At 44.2% G+C, this 17,447-nt stretch overlaps 1 protein-coding gene across 3 annotated transcripts in view; it reads right to left on the bottom strand.

Annotated features, from left to right (window-relative positions):
• Positions 1-1,514: 1,514 nt before the first annotated feature.
• The window catches only part of Herc4 (HECT and RLD domain containing E3 ubiquitin ligase 4), a 127,456-nt gene continuing 111,523 nt past the window's right edge, over positions 1,515-17,447 (bottom strand). For all 3 annotated transcript variants that reach the window (XM_077680945.1, XM_077680948.1, XM_077680953.1), the window contains 6 exons: positions 16,281-16,363; positions 11,390-11,498; positions 10,627-10,701; positions 10,390-10,492; positions 6,735-6,787; positions 1,515-2,566 (listed from right to left, as the gene is read on the bottom strand). In XM_077680945.1, the coding sequence (XP_077537071.1) occupies positions 2,411-2,566; positions 6,735-6,787; positions 10,390-10,492; positions 10,627-10,701; positions 11,390-11,498; positions 16,281-16,363 (579 nt within the window). In that variant the 3' untranslated portion in view covers positions 1,515-2,410. The remainder of the gene's footprint in view (positions 2,567-6,734; positions 6,788-10,389; positions 10,493-10,626; positions 10,702-11,389; positions 11,499-16,280; positions 16,364-17,447) is intronic.

Raw genomic sequence — 17,447 nt, 5'->3', positions numbered from 1 at the left:
CTATACACCGGAAAATACGGTATAGCATTTCAAGCAGCTTAGGTGACTATTTGTTGTATAGCGCTCGTGCAGTAAGCGTTCCCCAAATTTCCACAATACCTCACGTCTAGAAATTGCATTTCTTAGACGGAAAAGCGTTCGCAGATGCGTAGTCGTGCTGCTGACCGCTGTGCTTGTACACCAAGCGCAAAAAAGTTCTTCCTGCTCCCTAGTTTTACGCTGTACGGTAAAACTTTCAGTAGTACCTATATTGACTTTGCTGACTTCTCCCTCTTAATAAGTGGCCTTAGATTTTCCTTCTAGTGTACCAGTCAGCAAAGCGTCGCATGTGCGCTTGTGCAGCGCTTGTGCGGAGCGACCTGGACTTGGAGCTTGATACAGTGTACAAACTAACCAAATAAACGCATATTCTTCCATTCACAAACGTGTCATGGCTTAGTTTCAACTGAGTGAACGAATTGCAACGACCCGTCGGCGGCCGGCGGACTAAACGCTGGGCCGACTGACTCTGTCAGAAGGTCGGCGAGCCGTGCAGTAGCGCATTCAAGCCAAGTCATCTCCTCCTGACGTCACACGAAAACGCCACAGAAAATGGGCGAGGATGCAGAGAGGAGGACAGCATATTTGAATTGATTTTTCTACTAAATAAATTCGCGTAAACGCACTCAGAGTGGCCGAAACACAGCCTATGGACTCAGGACTACAATTTGCGCTAGTTATCCCGCAATGTTTACAAATCACTTCAGTGTCCCTTTAAAAGTGGTGTCAGTGTTATTCTAACAAGGCAATCTTTTGAATGAACTGAACTTGCATTTTGTCTGCATGGCCCCTTTAACCATGGCCCTGCATGGCTCCTTTAAACCAATGTAGCATATACTCTGCATATCATACACGCAACTGATATCACTAAACGCACATCCTGTCAACATACTCTAAGACTGCGGGATGACCTAAATCAGTATTCTGGTGATGTCCTCATTTCCCTGCTCACTGCAATCTCATCTTCCCCTTAAGATTCAATCAAATGCCGTTCATCAGATTAATCTTTTCTACATCGAATGGGGTACTTTGCTATTGATAGTGGCACTGTATGAGTGGTGTAACTCGGAGCTGACTTGATCCTCAGTGGTACCACCACGTCATGAAAAGCATAACTTCCCCTAAAAGAAACCCCACACCCCTCAATGGCCATTGGCCTTCCTTATCAATAAAGGGTTCTACAACTATGGTATTTTATTACCCAGGCTGAAAAGCAACACTCTACCCTGTGCTTTCATATCCATGAACTTCCCTTCCTTCAATTAAACAGCTGCAGAGAATCATCACTCAAAGTAACCAAGTAATCTAAAGACTGTATGCACCAAACAGCAGTAAAAAGAACAACTTAAAATATATAAAATTTTTGCAGACTAGTTGTCCCTAAGAACAATCCGCAAGCCCATGCCGAAGTTGACAACTACCCCTTTTTGTGTCTCCTTGGAACATGCAGAAAAACAAGTCGGTTCCAAAGTAAGTGAAAAAGTAAAGAACACGTCATGTTTATTACTTTCAACTTCGATGAAATGCAACCAACTTGTACAAAAATGTGTCGCTTGTGAGGCATGTGTGAAGTGTTTAAACGCAAAACCAAGCTCACGCATGCCCAAATAAATAAGAATGGAAGCATTATGCCAGCTACAGTAGTGTAACAAACAACTACAGTAAAAAAATACACTTCTCACAAGTGTGCAAGCCAATCACAGCAGAATGGACTAAGCCCACAAGGTCAAGTGCACAGAATGACCTTGGGATTGCTTTATCATTTTTTTTACATAATCTGAATGCCAGTAATAGCAAACTCTCAGGTTGCGCAAACAAATCAAGAACAACAAAAAAACTGACTTGAGTGTCAAGCGGCAACTATAGTAGTCAACTGCCATAACGGTCTCACAAACAGGTCGTACGTTTTCTTTCTTTCAATTTACCACAAACAAACAAAAAAAGTTTTAGAATGCTCACACGACTTAGATTATTCAAATATATCATCCCTCCATTTGTCGCTTTTAAGTAGTGCTGGTACACACCCCAAAGAATGCTCAATCGGGATTTTATTTGAACCAAGCCGTGGCTGCACTATCCTCAGTGGCAAGGAGTAGTTGCTCCGCATGACACACAACTCCTCTGTGCTTTTTTTTTTGTGTGTGTGAAAAAAAATTACCGGTGCACATTAGGCCTATGGCTGGCTGTCGAGCCAGAGTTTTTAGCTGCCTGGCTGCTCCCTTGCCGGCCAGAAGCTCTAAGCATTACCGCCGAAAGCTTTCTGGCAGCCCGGTTGGAACTTGGAAGCAATGCTTTCCCCTCAATTTCGACCCTTTGTCCTGCCAGCTGGAGCAGAAAGAGAGGCAGCCGGCAACCAAGTCGGCCGCCATGGCTACACGAGACCAAATCCCTGGGCGTTCTGGATGGCCAGTCGGAGCTTCTCCCGCATGGCTGCTTCGCTTGAGTACATCGGAAGGTCAAGCAGGTTGAAGCAGGTGTGAGCCACAGGCAGGTGGCTGTCATCCACCTTCATTGGCTGCAGAACCACCTGCAATGGCAAGGATGTGCATTACGCCAACAGAAAAGTGACGCTTCATTTTTTATTTATTTCTCCCCCCCCCCCTTTTTTCTTTTTTGATGCTGTTGGTGAATCTTGAAGGTGTTCATCTGACTTTTAATTCACTGACTTGTTTCAGGTTTTGCAGCCTTGCCAGTTTTGATTATTGAACAACTGTTTTAAAAGCACCACTAACCCCCGAAATTTTCCAATCACTAAACTATGCAACGCTTGCAAACTGCATAATGTTGCAGTTGCCAAAAAAAAAAAAAACTCTTCTGGCCTGCCAGTTGTTTTTTTTTCTTTCTCACAAGAAAAATACGGCGGGATATACATATATATATATACATAAAGAAAAGAAGGAAAAGTGCACAAGAATGTGGAGGAATATGATATATTTCAAGCCGTTTGCATGTGCTGAAAGCCATCAGCAAATACTTTCAATTTATGTATGATGCTTGATGCTTTAATTTTGTCCTCTTTCTTCACGACTGTCTCATCAGTTGCCCAAAGCGCTAACATTTATGCAAAACTGCTGAAAGTAGCAAACTACCAGATTATTAAAAAAAAAAAATTGTTTGAGAGGCTTATAAGTAAATACGTAACCAGTGCTATTGTTAAAAAAAAAATACTTCACTAGCAATCTCAAGCTTATCAAGGAAATCAAGTCCCCTTCATTCCCCTGAATTTTAGCACATTTTTCTGAGAACAGACCAAATTATGTACATCGCCCTATACAGGGTGTGCCACCTGTTCATTAAGCTTAAAAAACAAACAAAAAATTTGGCTGACGATTACGATATTCCCTAATGCGAAATTTGTACGCAGAGCAAACTGCAGTCTTCTGGGTGACGGCGATTACCTGCTGCTTCTCACAAAGTGATCACTGCAGCAGCGAACGCATGACGGCACGCGATACGTACTCTGGCGTTGTCTCGTAGTGCATTGCAGCGGGGGACCATGTCTCACACCTTACGCCATACTTTCATCCTCCACTTTCACGCTCACTCCATCTTCGGTGGCCTCTTCATTCTCTCTGTTATCTTGCAGTGCTGTCTCGGCATACAGCACGACGAGAATGCCTCGCGCTGTCTCGGCATACCGCCCTCCCCTCACACTTTTGCCCTACTTTCCTCCTACCTGTCGCAGTGGCTCAGTGGCTAAGGCGTTGCGCAGCTGAGCACGAGGTCGCGGGTTCGATTCCTGGCCACGGCGGCTGCTTTTCTGATGGAGGCGAAAAGCAAAAACACCCGTGTGTCCGAGATTTCGGCACACGTTAAAGATCCCCAGGTGGTCAAAATTAATCCGGAGCCCCCCACTACGGCGCACCTCATCGCCTGCGCTGTGTCGACGCGTTAAACCCTGCAGTCAATCAATCTACTTTCCTCCTCCACATTCCTGCCCGTTCTATCTCGTTTGTCTTGGGTGTCCCCTTCGTTCGCTCAGTTACGAGGAACGACGGCACCGTGAAACCACAGGAGCGGGCGCTCAAGTGCCGCACACTAAAACAATGCTCGAATCAATGAAACCAACTTCGAAAGGTCACAACTGCCAACCTGTGTATGCCACTTGTGTTGGAAAGCACATTTATTTTTATTGTGCTGAATAAAGTAATTGACACCACTTGGCTAAACTTTCGATTTAGTGGCTTCTGGGCCCAAAGTGTCAGTGCCCAAGATGCGGAAGGTGCGACATGCAGCCAGTTTTAGGTGTTTTGACCATGCTGTGTTTTAGTGAGTTTGTCTTTCCCCATTTTTTTTTTCAGCACCACCCCCCCCTTTTTTTAAGAAAAGCATGAAGTTCAAAAAACTGATTCCAATAAGCGCACTGTGATCCTAACGGTGTGAAACGTGCCTCACCAGAGCAAAACGAGCCCATCTTTAACACTCTTGAGTGACTTTAGCAATGCTGTCTCGGGATTTGGGAACAGATTCACAGCATCTGAGCCTGCTTCTGATAGACCCATGTGGAATTGTCAGAAGCAGGCCCAGATCTGTTATGCTCACAATGTACACTATGTGCGTAAAACTGAGAAGGCAATTTATTGCTTTAGTCATAAGCAAGAGAGCTTTTGTTTTCTAGGAGTCACCTCGAAATGCAACCCGTTTAAAATAAACACCTGAAGCTAGCTCAGTTACATATTATAGTTCAAAATAACTATTAGAAAAGTAAAAAAATCCCCCTATGCAGTGGCCATACAGGCAGTGACAGCTTTATAGAGACACAAGTGTAGTCACGTCAAAGTGGCATTGTGTCAGCACTGGGACCCTTCTTAGTGTTGCTTTGGGCCTCCCGCAGAATCAAGGCCTGATCTAGTCGCCACACCTCGCCTTTTGAGATGGCGCATGGTTTGCTGCGCGAAGCCACGTACACATCTGCCAGTGGTCTGGGTACCACCTCCAATTGGAGTTAAGCCCTCTGACCTGCTGCTGCCCTCTAACCGCAATTTGGTTTCCAAAGGATCGCAAGACTGGCCGCAGGTCATTTGGACCACTATGCCACCCCAGCTAAAAGCAGTCTCGACAATGGTGTGCGATAGCATAACCTTTTAAAGAATCGCCAAACTTTCCCTGTATATACTACGGCTGCGTTACTACCATTGTAGACGCCACAAAATATAAAAATAAGCACTGCAAGTGAGTCAAGTGAGCAGATACAAACCGTACAAGCCTACAGTATTTCATCCCAGGGTTGGTGAAGAGTTCTGCTAGCCCAATGTTCTTAAATAGTGACCCTAGGACAAATATACCTGCTTTGCTCGTATGATTCAAATATAAAAGAGCTGTTACCAATTCGAAGCACTACGTACTATGGTTTGCAAGTGTAGCAGGCATCCTAAATGTGAGTACGACCGACTCCCATGGAGCGCAAAGAAAAATTCACCCGGGAATTTCACGGACGGCAGCAATAAATGATCTGATAGCAAATTTTGAGGTGTAGCTTCATAGCATCGGTCAATGCAGGCTGCTTCCTGCACAACAGAGTGACAACATAGTTGTGCAAGTGGCTTCGATGAAGCACACAGCAACATCTTCTAAGGGCGTTAAATACTTCACCCCGAATCTTGGTGCGATTATCATCCTATGCCAGATGAGCAGCAAGACCACGGCCTGACTCCTCCCATAAGTGGGTGGTGGCACAAGGCCTCACCCCCACCCACCCCGAGTGAAAAGCAAAACGAGGAGCGGCCTCGATATCACGCTCCTCATTCTGGGTGGCAGTGCAACCCCCAAAGCAACGAAGAGTGACTCACAATGTAAACTAAGGGTAAACAGGATAGCTGCATCCCAATCGCCATCAAAATTAGCATCCTCTTAATTAATTAGTGGCCACAATTATATTTTCACAGCTGGTTTGTGGTAACAGGGTTGTTCTGAGCAAAAGAAGTGAAGGTTTTTTTCATCCAGTTAACGTGTGCACACTCGTGAAGACATGAATGAATAGTTTTGCGAGCTTCAAAGCATAAAACCAAAGAGAAATCTTTGCTTTACACAATCTCAGTTTATGCAGGTTGGTGAACAGAAACTTGTTCATTGACAGCATGAACTTCTGTGGCAACTGATGGGAACAAAAATATCTCATCATAGTAGCATTCATTGTAGTGGGGTGTATGCATTATGTGCGTATATATATTTGCCTAAATGTAGCTTAAGGAGTTTAACAACAACAACAACAACAACAACAACAAAAAATCCAAGGGCACCCACATCTGCCCCTGTGTGAGGCTGCGAAAGCGTAGGTGAGCTGCCTGGCATTTTCGCAACTGCATACTTGCCTGGATGACCACATCATTACACACCTGTAACTGCACTCAATGCTGAAGGAGCCGTACATGTAGACGGCCTTGTGTTGCCATAGGCAGCATTCATTTTGTGCCAGCTTTCATCGTTTGGCAGTAACTTCATCTTTCTCCTTTTCTCTGAGGTGGTGCATAACCACGTTATGGGGACGTCAGGCCAGCACATACCTCACAGCCAATGAGGAATTTTCTCGCTGAGATTTGTTCTTTACCGGACGGCAATAATGTTTTGTCACTCCATGAGCCAACTATGCTTTCATGTTATTTTTTGGAACCATGCCAGAAATGCTACTTAAGTGTTTTTTTTTTTTATATTGTAAGCAACTTATTAGAGCAAAAAAATACCCCAAAATTAGCTACCTTGATCTCACTCATTCCAAGGATGGGGATGCGGTCTGACCCAGTCAGGAACACTGGAATGAAGAAGAGTTTCAATAAGATGCTAGGTATTCGGAAGACAAAACAAATAAATCCATCCATAATCACACAAGAAAAATCTGCACACTATCAAGGTTGTTCAACAGGCACACATGCCTAGGACTTCTATAAATGTAAACCCATAAGCTTCCGTTTAAGAACAAGCTTTCTGAGTACAAAAACTCAGTACTCATACATCCAGGGGAAGCTAGGTGAAAGAAGGAGTACTACACTCAACTAGTGAAATAATGAAATAACAAAAACTTTGCCCCCACAGCCTGACTGATAAAGCACATCTGGTACACGGAGCAACGAAAAGACGTTCAATGCAAACGGGATCAATTTCAGCAGTATTTAGCAGCTTAATAAATTGAGAAAACTTATTCCTGATAATGCATAACAATAAATAGATGTAAAAAAGAAGCACACACAAACTCAAACTAAAGTGAACTCTATAACAGACCCAGATACAGCAGACTATTACTGGTTTCCTTTGGTTTATGTACACTTCAAAGGCAACAATTTACTTAGTAATAATGGATGCTCCTAGAACAGACTATCAGTTACGGCAGGCAAAATTTGAGGTGAAATTTGGTTTTCACCATTTCCTTTTTCTGTGTGCAGGATCGATTCCATATGACAAATTGGGCATTGGTACATCAGAAGCAAAATTGCATTGCTCTCACTCAATGTTAATTACAAAAACAGCCACCATGGAGCATCTTTTCAGGATGTTACTACTTAGCTGTGACGATTGTTTTTTTGCAGCAAACAATGCGGACGCCGGGACAACTGCAAAAGGTTTTGAGGGCATGAGAACAAAGCATTGTGGCAACAAGTAGCAAGTGAAGCTTAGTTTACACGAGGCCGTATGAGACGCACTGGCGCAATGCGATGACTGCGAAGTTCTGCAGCTACAGATATAAAGCGAGAAGTTCCTGCAGGTCACTGAGGGGGTCCAGGTAGTCTGCTAATTCTTTACAAGACAACGAAAGAAGTTTCACCAAGTTTACATTCTCTTTGCCCTTATTTAGAATATAGCATATTCTGAATAGAAGGGATATTTGTTCCTGGATCAATAAGTAACTGATGACAGGCCTGTTGTAGCACCTTTTTTAACAGAAAAAATGTGTCTTTAGCAAATAATATACCACACACGTGGGCTGTTTGGAATTTTCAATATTTTAACAGCAGAGCTGTTTAGGCCAACGCAAATCCGTCCATCGTAGACAGAAAACCTCAAAGCCTCAAGAAAAAAATGTGGTTGAGGAGGTCCCAGGAATCGAACCGGGGACCTTTATGTCGTGAAACCAGACCCCCAAGGCCACCCCGATAGCCTGAGGGGTACGGGTCAGCAGCAGTGGGGAACAATAACATCTGCAGCCCATTGGGTGAAAAAAAAGCTTTCCGTAGTCGGAATCGAACCCGTCTCTCTTCCGTTATGAAACCAGTGTCTATCCGATTGAACTATCATTGCATTCCGGGCGCACAGCATTTCCTTTGGGTTTGTAGTGCGGTAACTGGCTTTGGACTTAGCACCGGGTTCTAGTGTGTCTTAACACGGTGCACTTTGGGAGAGATGTGAAAGCCTGCGAACAAGACGATCCAGACCTGCCAGTCGTGCAGAACTTTCAGTGGCAAGTTCATAAATAAATGTGAGGCGACGACATATGGAGGGGAAACTTGGCACCTTACTAAATAACTGGGAAGCAAACTTTGGTCGGCTCAACGGGCCATGGAACGAATAATGATCGGAGTAACACTTAGAGACAGGAAACGAGCTTCCTGGAACTACAGTAGAAGACATCATAGTTCAAAAAAGAAAAAAAAAAGAAATGCACTCGGGTTGGCCACGTAATTAGGCGAAATGACAATTGGTGGACTACCAGGGTGACAGAGTGGACACCGGGAGACGGGCCTAGAAAAAGAAGGCCAATTACTCTATAGAGGGACGAAATAAGAAAATTTCAAGGCAAAGAATAGACTTAAGCAGCAGTGGACAGGAGCGGTTGAAGGTCGATGGGAGAGGCCTTTGCCTTGCAGTGGACCTAGTAAGCTGCTGCTGCTGATGATGATGCAATAGCCAGGTCTCCAACTGCTTTATATGGCAGAGAGAAATAAAAAGAAAACTCGAAGACAAATAACTTAAAATAACAACTGAAAACATACCTCCCCCCAAACCCATTTTTTTTGTCACAGCACGCAACTTTTTCCTGCTTATGTAGTGGCAATGCTTAAATCCTTGACCTGGTTAAATAAACATTTAAAAGGACGGCCGTCCAAATGCACTGAAGCATGTAGAATAAAATTCTAGAACAAAACAGCCGAATTTACACTTTACTATTCTTCCATTTTTCTGCTTTTTGAGAGACTCCAGGCTTGCATGTGGTTCACAAAGTTTCCTGTGGGCCCCTTTCCAAAGCACCTGGCCACTCCACTACCGTATTTTCCTCTTATGTCCTCAGCAAGTTGCAGCTGTCAATTGTTGAACACCTCTAAAAGCCATCTCGCATTTCTCTCTCCTTCACTTTCTGCTTGTATTTGCTGCTCGTAGACAGGAGCATAAAATGGGACGGCGCACAAATGCAGTGGCCCGGGCACACCCACAAACAGCTGTGGTGAATGCCATAGAATGGTGCAATTGCACTTTGGGAGGCACCCGCAGATTTTATTTCTCCCAGTTGGCAATGTCTCGATGAATTATTGTAGGTTTAGTACGCTGAGACAAAACCTGCACACGAAAAGGTCATGCAAGCTCTCAGCAATAAGGGGGACGCGACCGACCAGGTGAGAAATGCTGCCACACAACCCCCTGCCACATGAACTGGGGGAGCTACTCTGCTGAGCTGACAATGGCCAGTGTGGCCATCAACGGTGAGGGGCGCATTCGCGCAGATGAATTTGCTAGCACTGGCTGAAGACGATCCTGTGTCTGCAATCTTCAACCTCCGCCCCACATTTGGTGAAGACCATCGAAATATGTGCACTCCAGGGTGCTTTTCAGTTGTGTTAACTCGTACTATACCGAACACTGTACAAGCACCCTCTGAAACACAGGAGCTATCTGCACAGGTACTGTCGGCGTCAAATGAAACGCGAACACGAAAATATGAACCAGAACGTGCAAAATTGAAAAATACTGTTCGTAGAGTTCATATAATGGCACGCTCTTGGTGTGTTTGAAAAGCCATATTTCCCAACTTTGTTTTAGTAACTAAGCCAAGCGCCATTTTGGCTTGCATGGAAAGAAATCACGCTATCTGTGTGTTTAGATTCATATTTTCGTGTTCGCGTTTCATTTGACGGCGATAGTACAATTGGCACCGGCCGTACTACTTTGATTGTGAACGTGATGCTCATCAACAGCTCAGGCTCAACAGTGCAGGACAAATGAAATTTCAAATAAGCACTGTTCAAAGTGCTTAACTTTGAACAGCAATATTTGATAATCAGTCAGCTGATTAAGAAAAAATGGCTTTAAAAGTTGCTGTCAGCTGTGTTTAGACAATGTAGCTGTCTGTCAGTACACTCCGGTTAAATGAAGCTGGCTACATGCCAAGGCAAACATGACACAAAACCAGGACAATAAATGTCTTACGCAAGAACTTCTTCTTCTCTTCATAGTCGAGGCCATGGAAGACCCTCCAGAACATGCGCACCGTCGGGTGGTTCCGGTGAAACTCATCCTTGTATTCAGCATTCTAGAAAAATGGAAAGGTTTGCTTAAGTATGCATCGTTTCAATGATCAAAACTACTTCATGGTGTTCAGGCTACCGTACTGATACTGCTGCTGCTACCTAACATTCTTTGCTGTCATGCACATGCACGTGTTACCTTCTCCAGGTCGTTCCAGTTGTAGTTCTCACTACCAACCACTAGGACCATCAGCTCCTGTGCATGGAACAGATCCTGGAAAGAAAAAGGAAAATGAAATAATTGTAACTTCTCCCAAAGGAAGGCAATTCCAATGCTGATTTTACAGAAAACCAGAATTTCATCGAGTAATGTGCATTAAAGGTATAAAATATGTCAAAACATCAACAACAGAAAAAAAAAAATTTACACCATCTTCCCGCGAGGGGAACCATGGGGTAGATGCAACGCATAGAGGGTTGCCGTTGCGTTATTCAAATCATCAGACGATGTCATCGGAGCGCCGGCGGCGGAACGACTGAGCGGAGCGGCGCACTTACCGCGTTTATACGCAGCGGAATGAGAGAGAGCAGCGCATAGCAGCGCATGCGCATGTGTTAACCGAGTGCAAGCGCGAACGCAAGCTGCACACTAATGCACAGCTGGCACGGCGACGGGAGCGAGCTGACCGTGCTCACGCACAGATGACGCTGCGGTGAGAGCGGCAGAGCGCACAGCTGCCGCGCCGAGGATGCGGACTACGCCGCGACAACGACGCGGGACAAGGCGAATTAAAGAGATGCGTCGCATCTAAAAAAAAAATAAACTTAGGCGGTCATTAATTACAGTCAAGTTGCACATGTGATTCCAAATGCGAACCAAACTTTCTGACCACAACAACTGCTACATGAAACTTTGTCCTTCAATACAAAAGATTAAGTTATTTAGGTATAGTTCCACTTGCCAGAACTTTGTTGCTGCAGACTTTGTAGAAGCCCTGAGAAAATGCTTCGAAGCAGTGCTTGACAGATGCATTCAGTACAAAGTCCACATAGAGATCTACGTACTCCTGCCTGTAATACGAAGCAAAAGACATCTATTACACAACTGAAATCACAGAGGCAATTCTTACAGAGAGTGCTTACTTGTGTGTGTGCAAAATGAAATTAGATGTCAAGTTTTCAAGTCAAATATCAGAATAATAAGGCTGTAAAAGCAAATTTTCTGCCACCATATAGCAAGACTTGGGAGAGACAATCTGTCAATGACCAAGCCACAACAGCAAGAAGCAATTTACACAAACTGAACTGCTCTCCTGAAGGAGGGGCCAGACCATAAAAATTGACATTTTCAGAAAAGCAAGTTCCCCCAATGCCCCCAACCAAATTATTATATTGACCTTCTTTAAAATATATGGTTGGCTGCTGGCTGCATACAGTTGATCTGTTTTGTTTTTGGCCTACCACAAAACAAGTATACTTAGTGCTTTCCAACAGCTTGTCTTTTCTCTTGCTTTTTTCTTAATATAGTACCTTCTTATCTAAAAAAGGCATCATTTTATAACAAGAAATTGACGTACTGCATGAAATCTGCCATGTGATTTCGGACCACTTCCAGATTAGGTGTTTGCATCATCGCTCCAAGCACAGAAAATGGCACATGATGGCAGTGTGCATTGTCACATTGTTCAGAATTTCACAGCCTGTTTCAGAAATGCTGCTCCAGAAATCGTTCAATGGAGCCCAATTAAGGGGGCACACTTTGGGACTGATTTATGCATTTTTTTTCACAGCAATTGCATAGCGAAAGCTAGTGCAATTCCTCCGTGTTTCTTAATGCATATATGTTAGAATTACAGTCTATGCTCGTTACAGTGGATCCGGCAACAACGGACTTTCGGTTACAACAGACCATTTCTGTTGGTTTGTCTGGTCCCCATGCATTTTAAATAGAGTCCACTCCGCTCATAACAGACCCGGCTAGAGCAGACTATCGGCTACAACGGACTAAATTTTCCGCGAAAATTGTTTCGACTGAATGTTTATAGCGGACTTCCGCGGGGCCAGCATCCAATGTGCTTTTTCTTTGTTTATTTTGGCAAAAAAACTGTTATGTCTGGCAACATTGCTGGCAGCCGAGATGTTGGCGCACCCAAGGTAAGCCAGTACTAGTGACTTTTTTTTGTGTGTGTGCGACCAGCGGCATGACCGGCAGGGTAGCTGATTTCACTGTCCGATAAATTAAGCGTAATTAACGCTGTCGAACATGGGGAAAAACAGGCTGACATCGCCGAAAGTACAGGCCTGTCTAAGCAGACGGTCCGCTCTACCGTCAAGAATAAGGCCGGTGGCGATAAACGCGACTCCGGTGAAATTGAAAAAAGTGGTGCACTCGGAGGCGAGTCTGCCCTTGTCAGTTTTTTTATGTAATAAAAAACTCGGGTTAAGTGAAGTTCGGCTTTTATTATTCCCATGCATGCATCGTTCCCGTTCCGTTTGGTGAAAAAGGTAAGAAATGCCTAAAGTAGGGGGGTTGTTCCCCATCCATTGTGTGCAATCTGCCGGTAACCGTGCGCAGTCCAACTGGTCTAACTTTCGATTTTACAGCTGTCCGTCATAAGATTATTTCATCACAGCTGTTTCAATGACCAGACTAAAATCGCTAAAAATCTGGAAGCTGCCTTGAGGGAACGTCAGGCAGCGATCCAATTTGTTTGACGAATGGTTTCGGAAAAAGCTGTGGCTAGCGTTCCGTCCAGACGGAACGATATACAAGTGCTAAAGTTCCTTCCAGACAGAATACAACTGCGAGCGTAGCGTTCCGTCCAGACCGAGCCGGCGTGAAATTTGTACAGTTCTGTCCAGACGAAAGTAAAACCGGCTGATTAGACGCCATCTTGGGTATTCATATTAGGTGCAGGGGTTGCGCCTTGGGTAATGGCATTATCGCACCGGGTTCGATTCCCCCGGACATCTTTTTTTTTTTTTTCGTGGTTGTGCCAGCGTTTTGTAACAGCCAACTTCGCGCCCACTTTACAATTGACGTGGTGAGAGCGGTCGCTCTAAATGTTGTACTCAGCAGAGCCAAGGCCGACGTAGCCATCGCTGGTTACGCCCGATCTCCTGTAATTATTACAGGCTAGTCAGTGAGCGGAAGCGGTTTGGCCGGTTGGGTAGAGATTAAAAAAGACTGCTTGGCGGCTTGGAGATCCGTTCGGATTGAGCTAGAGTTAGTCTAATCATCTGTGATTATTAATAATGATTAATAAAAAACAGTGATTCTATAGTCAGTGAGCAGAAGCAGTTTGGCCGGTTAGGTAAAACTAAAAAAAAAAAGACTGCTCTCAGCGTGAGTTGTGTTTCCTCAGGACGGAACTTTAGTGACAGTCGCCTTTCCGTGTGCACGGAACTCGACACTTTTCTCTTCGCGTAATAATCCACACTGACTCTGGCTAGTCAGTGAGTGGAAGCGATTTGGCAGGTTCAGTAAAAATAAAAAAAAAAGACGGCTGGCAACGCGAGTTGTGTTTCCTCTGGACAGAACTTTAGTAACAGTTGCCTTTCCGTCTGGACGGAACTCGACACTTCTCTCTTCGCGTTCCGTCCAGATGGAATGGCAGCTGTCACTAAAGTTCTGTCCAGAGGAAGCGTAACTCTCGTTGAGAGCAGTCTTTTTTTTATCTTTACCCAACCGGCCAAACCGCTTCCGCTCACTGACTAGCCTGATTCACTGTTAATCACTGGTAATAATTACAGGAGATCGGGCGTAACCAGCGATGACTACGTCGGCCTTGGCTCTGTTGAGTACAAAATTTGAGTGACCGCTCTCACCGCGTCAATTGTAAAGTGGTCGTGAAGTTAGCTGTTACAAAACGCTGGCACAACCACGCAAAGAAAAAACATGTCTGGGGGGAATCGAACCCAGTGCGATAGAGACATTACCCGAGGCGCAACCCCTACACCAAATATGAATACCCAAAAATGTAGTCTAATCAGCCGGTTTTACTTCCGCCTGGACGGAACTGTACAAATTTCACGCCGGCTTCGTCTGGACGGAACACTAAGCTCTCAGTTGTATTCCCTCTGGACGGAAGGGTAACCTGCAGCGCTCCGTTCCGTCTGGACGGAACTTTAGCACTTGTATATCGTTCCGTCTGGATGGAACGCTAGTCACAGCCTTCAGGAAAACCTGCCTCGTCGTGAGGGGATTTAAAAGAGCCTAGCTAATGCTGATGGCCACGACTGATGTTTTATAGCTGGTTAATGATTGCGCCTAGTTAATTCTTGCTTTATTTGCTCAGCTCATCATGCGTCTTTACACGCTTGACCAAAGATAGACCGGCCTTTTCCAAGTGCCGGTTCTAAGCTTTGGAAACGGTATTTATGCGATTCTTTGCCCTCGCGTGAACACTGTGCAGAGGTGCTGTAGGCGTGTAGAAAGAACAAAGTGATTACTATGCAAATGCAAAATCGGTCAAAGTACCCACTTTAAAACTTACCCCCCCCCCCCCCCCCCCCCCCCCCCTGTCGGATACTGCATACTTCGGCTACAGCGGACGTTTTTTTCCGGATTCAGAGGGTCCGTTGTAACAGGCGTAGACTGTATATGTCTTTCGAGATGCTACTGAGCGTATTTTTCTCAAGGCTCCTTTGAAAAAAAAAAAAACCAACAAGATTATACTACATTGTTTGTTTCTTTGCCGTGCAAGGCCATCAATCTAGACCAACTTAGTGTCCCTCTAAACTCTAATCCTGCATGCCAAAAAACAATAGTGTGCAATGTTAAGAGAATAAACAGTGCGAAATAATGGAACACGCGAAAGAGAATACGAAAAGACACAGCACACTGTCCGTTTGTATTCTCTTTCTTGTGTTCTGTTGTTTTGCGCTGTTTATTTTTTCAACATGAATGTCAGGGTTTAGTGCCTGCTGCGAGAACTGTGGCCTCTGATTGCACACTTCCTGCTAGCAAATCTGTCCTTTGCAGTGTAGCACACAGGATTGTACACAGGCAGGCGCAGCTACAATGGCATGCTACCCAGTTGTCCTCTGCCTCCTTTCATGCTGCAGTGGAGAGCTAAACATTAATTTGTATATCTCATGGATTGTTTCGATTCATTTAGAATCTAGTGACGTGTGAGCACAGCCCAGTCCTTGCAAATCCTAATGCCTACAGCACCAATACATGCTTTTTTTAAGGATTTGTATAACATACGTCCCTGGCTTTCTGGTAAAAATATTTTATGGTCAAGAGTCACGCTTTCAGGTCGTGTTTGTTTTACTGCTTTGAGATTAATAGCTACAATTCTTGGACGCTCACAATGGCAACAAAAAAGCATCAGGCAATTTGAAAAAATAAGAAAGCAATAGTAAATCTAAAGGCCTTGATCAAGAAACACTGCAGTTATATTCGCTCTTTGACATCAGTACGTGCACTTGTAGCAATGCTAGAATGTGACTGGCATTCTTTTTTTGGACACATGAGAGACAATGTCATCCCCAGTGGCCAAATGGAATTTTGGGAGCAACATGTCTACACATTTTCATACATAGTAGACAAACCAGGCAAACACTCCTGTCAAAAATAGTTCTACACAGCTCAAAGTACAAAATATTTCATGTTGAGATGCAACAAGTACAACAGTTGTGGAAGCTTTCATTATTTGAAGGAAAATGCATTAGACCTAGTACGAAGACTACACAGTATGGTACACGTAGCATTTTTGCAATTCCCTTTCATAAAGACACAAATACTGTGGCAAGAAATTTAAATTATTAGCACAGCATAGCATGCTCATACTAGTGGGTTAAGCAACAGCCTCTGATTTGTGCCAAGATGATTAATCAGCCCCTCACCGGTTTTCTTTCGTGACCTTCATGTGGCTGCCTCCCTTCTTGAGTTCATGACTGAGAGTGTGACCATAGTGCTCCACTGAGACCTGCAAAAAGCCACAAAGTACGAGTTCATAGGAAACAAACCCAACACTCGATAGTTATTATCCACTTGCCATGACGATAGTTCGTCAATTCGCTTGCCAATAGTCCACATGCATAACACAGGCAACCCACGCACTCCTAGCATTCTGTATGCAGCCCACACGATTCTTCCTAGATATTGTGCGAACCGGGAAGCCTAAGGTGTGCCACGTGCATGCTTAGTTTTGGCACTCTACTATGTAAAAGACATACCAATACCATTATCTTCTCCCGCAAGTAGCACACTAGTATATGCGTAGTTTTATAGTGCGAGGGCAGTGAGGGCCAAAGAGCATCACTCAATGTTACCCTTTCACTGCCACTCCCGAGATAACTCAGGCAACCACAGATGCACTCTCCCTGCCACGCCCGAGTATACTCGTGTTGCCTCTTTACCGAACTCTCTGCCGCTCCCGAGACAACACATATAAAAAAAAAATACAGCGGACATGTCACGACATCTATTTAAAAGCCACTTAAATGCATAGATTGGGCTGGGTAAATTTTAGACAACAGATGGAGCCCATGTTTCTTCATCTGCTTCGCTGCAGCTTATCTCAGCAGCACGGCCACGTTAGCCGTGGCGAGTCAGATGCGACTGAAGCAGCGAAGAAAGGCTCATTATCTTCATGTTATCTGTGAGGTGGCACTTTGAGTGGGGCATTGTTTGAAAAATATCTAACTAAAAATTGTTTTTGAAACACCTGGACATCCTAATTAGTTGGTAATTATTTTTGCAAATATTGAGGCATTAAGTGTTTTGCATTGCTGTACAATATTTTGGTTAGATAAGGCAATTCTGAATAAAGTGTTTACATGGCCTGCAGAGCATCGTAGTGCATTAAAAGTCTATAATCTCCAGCAAACAAACCCGAAAAAAAAAAAAGAAAAAAGAAAAAAAAAAGAAAGATTCCGCACGGAGTGAGGACCACTAATAAAATAAACTCGGCAGTGAAAGGGTTAAAAGGTCATCCCATAATACCAGCATTACTAAAATATCAATACTATGGAAGTAAACTGATTAAAATGTGGTAATATATAGGTGTA

The sequence above is a fragment of the Haemaphysalis longicornis genome, unplaced genomic scaffold (genome assembly GCF_048455015.1).
Source record: "Haemaphysalis longicornis isolate Haplotype H1 unplaced genomic scaffold, Haemaphysalis longicornis Haplotype H1 scaffold_1, whole genome shotgun sequence".
Lineage (NCBI taxonomy): Eukaryota > Metazoa > Arthropoda > Arachnida > Ixodida > Ixodidae > Haemaphysalis > Haemaphysalis longicornis.
Note: the sequence above shows the minus strand (reverse complement) of the source record. Positions and strands in the feature narration are given on the sequence as shown.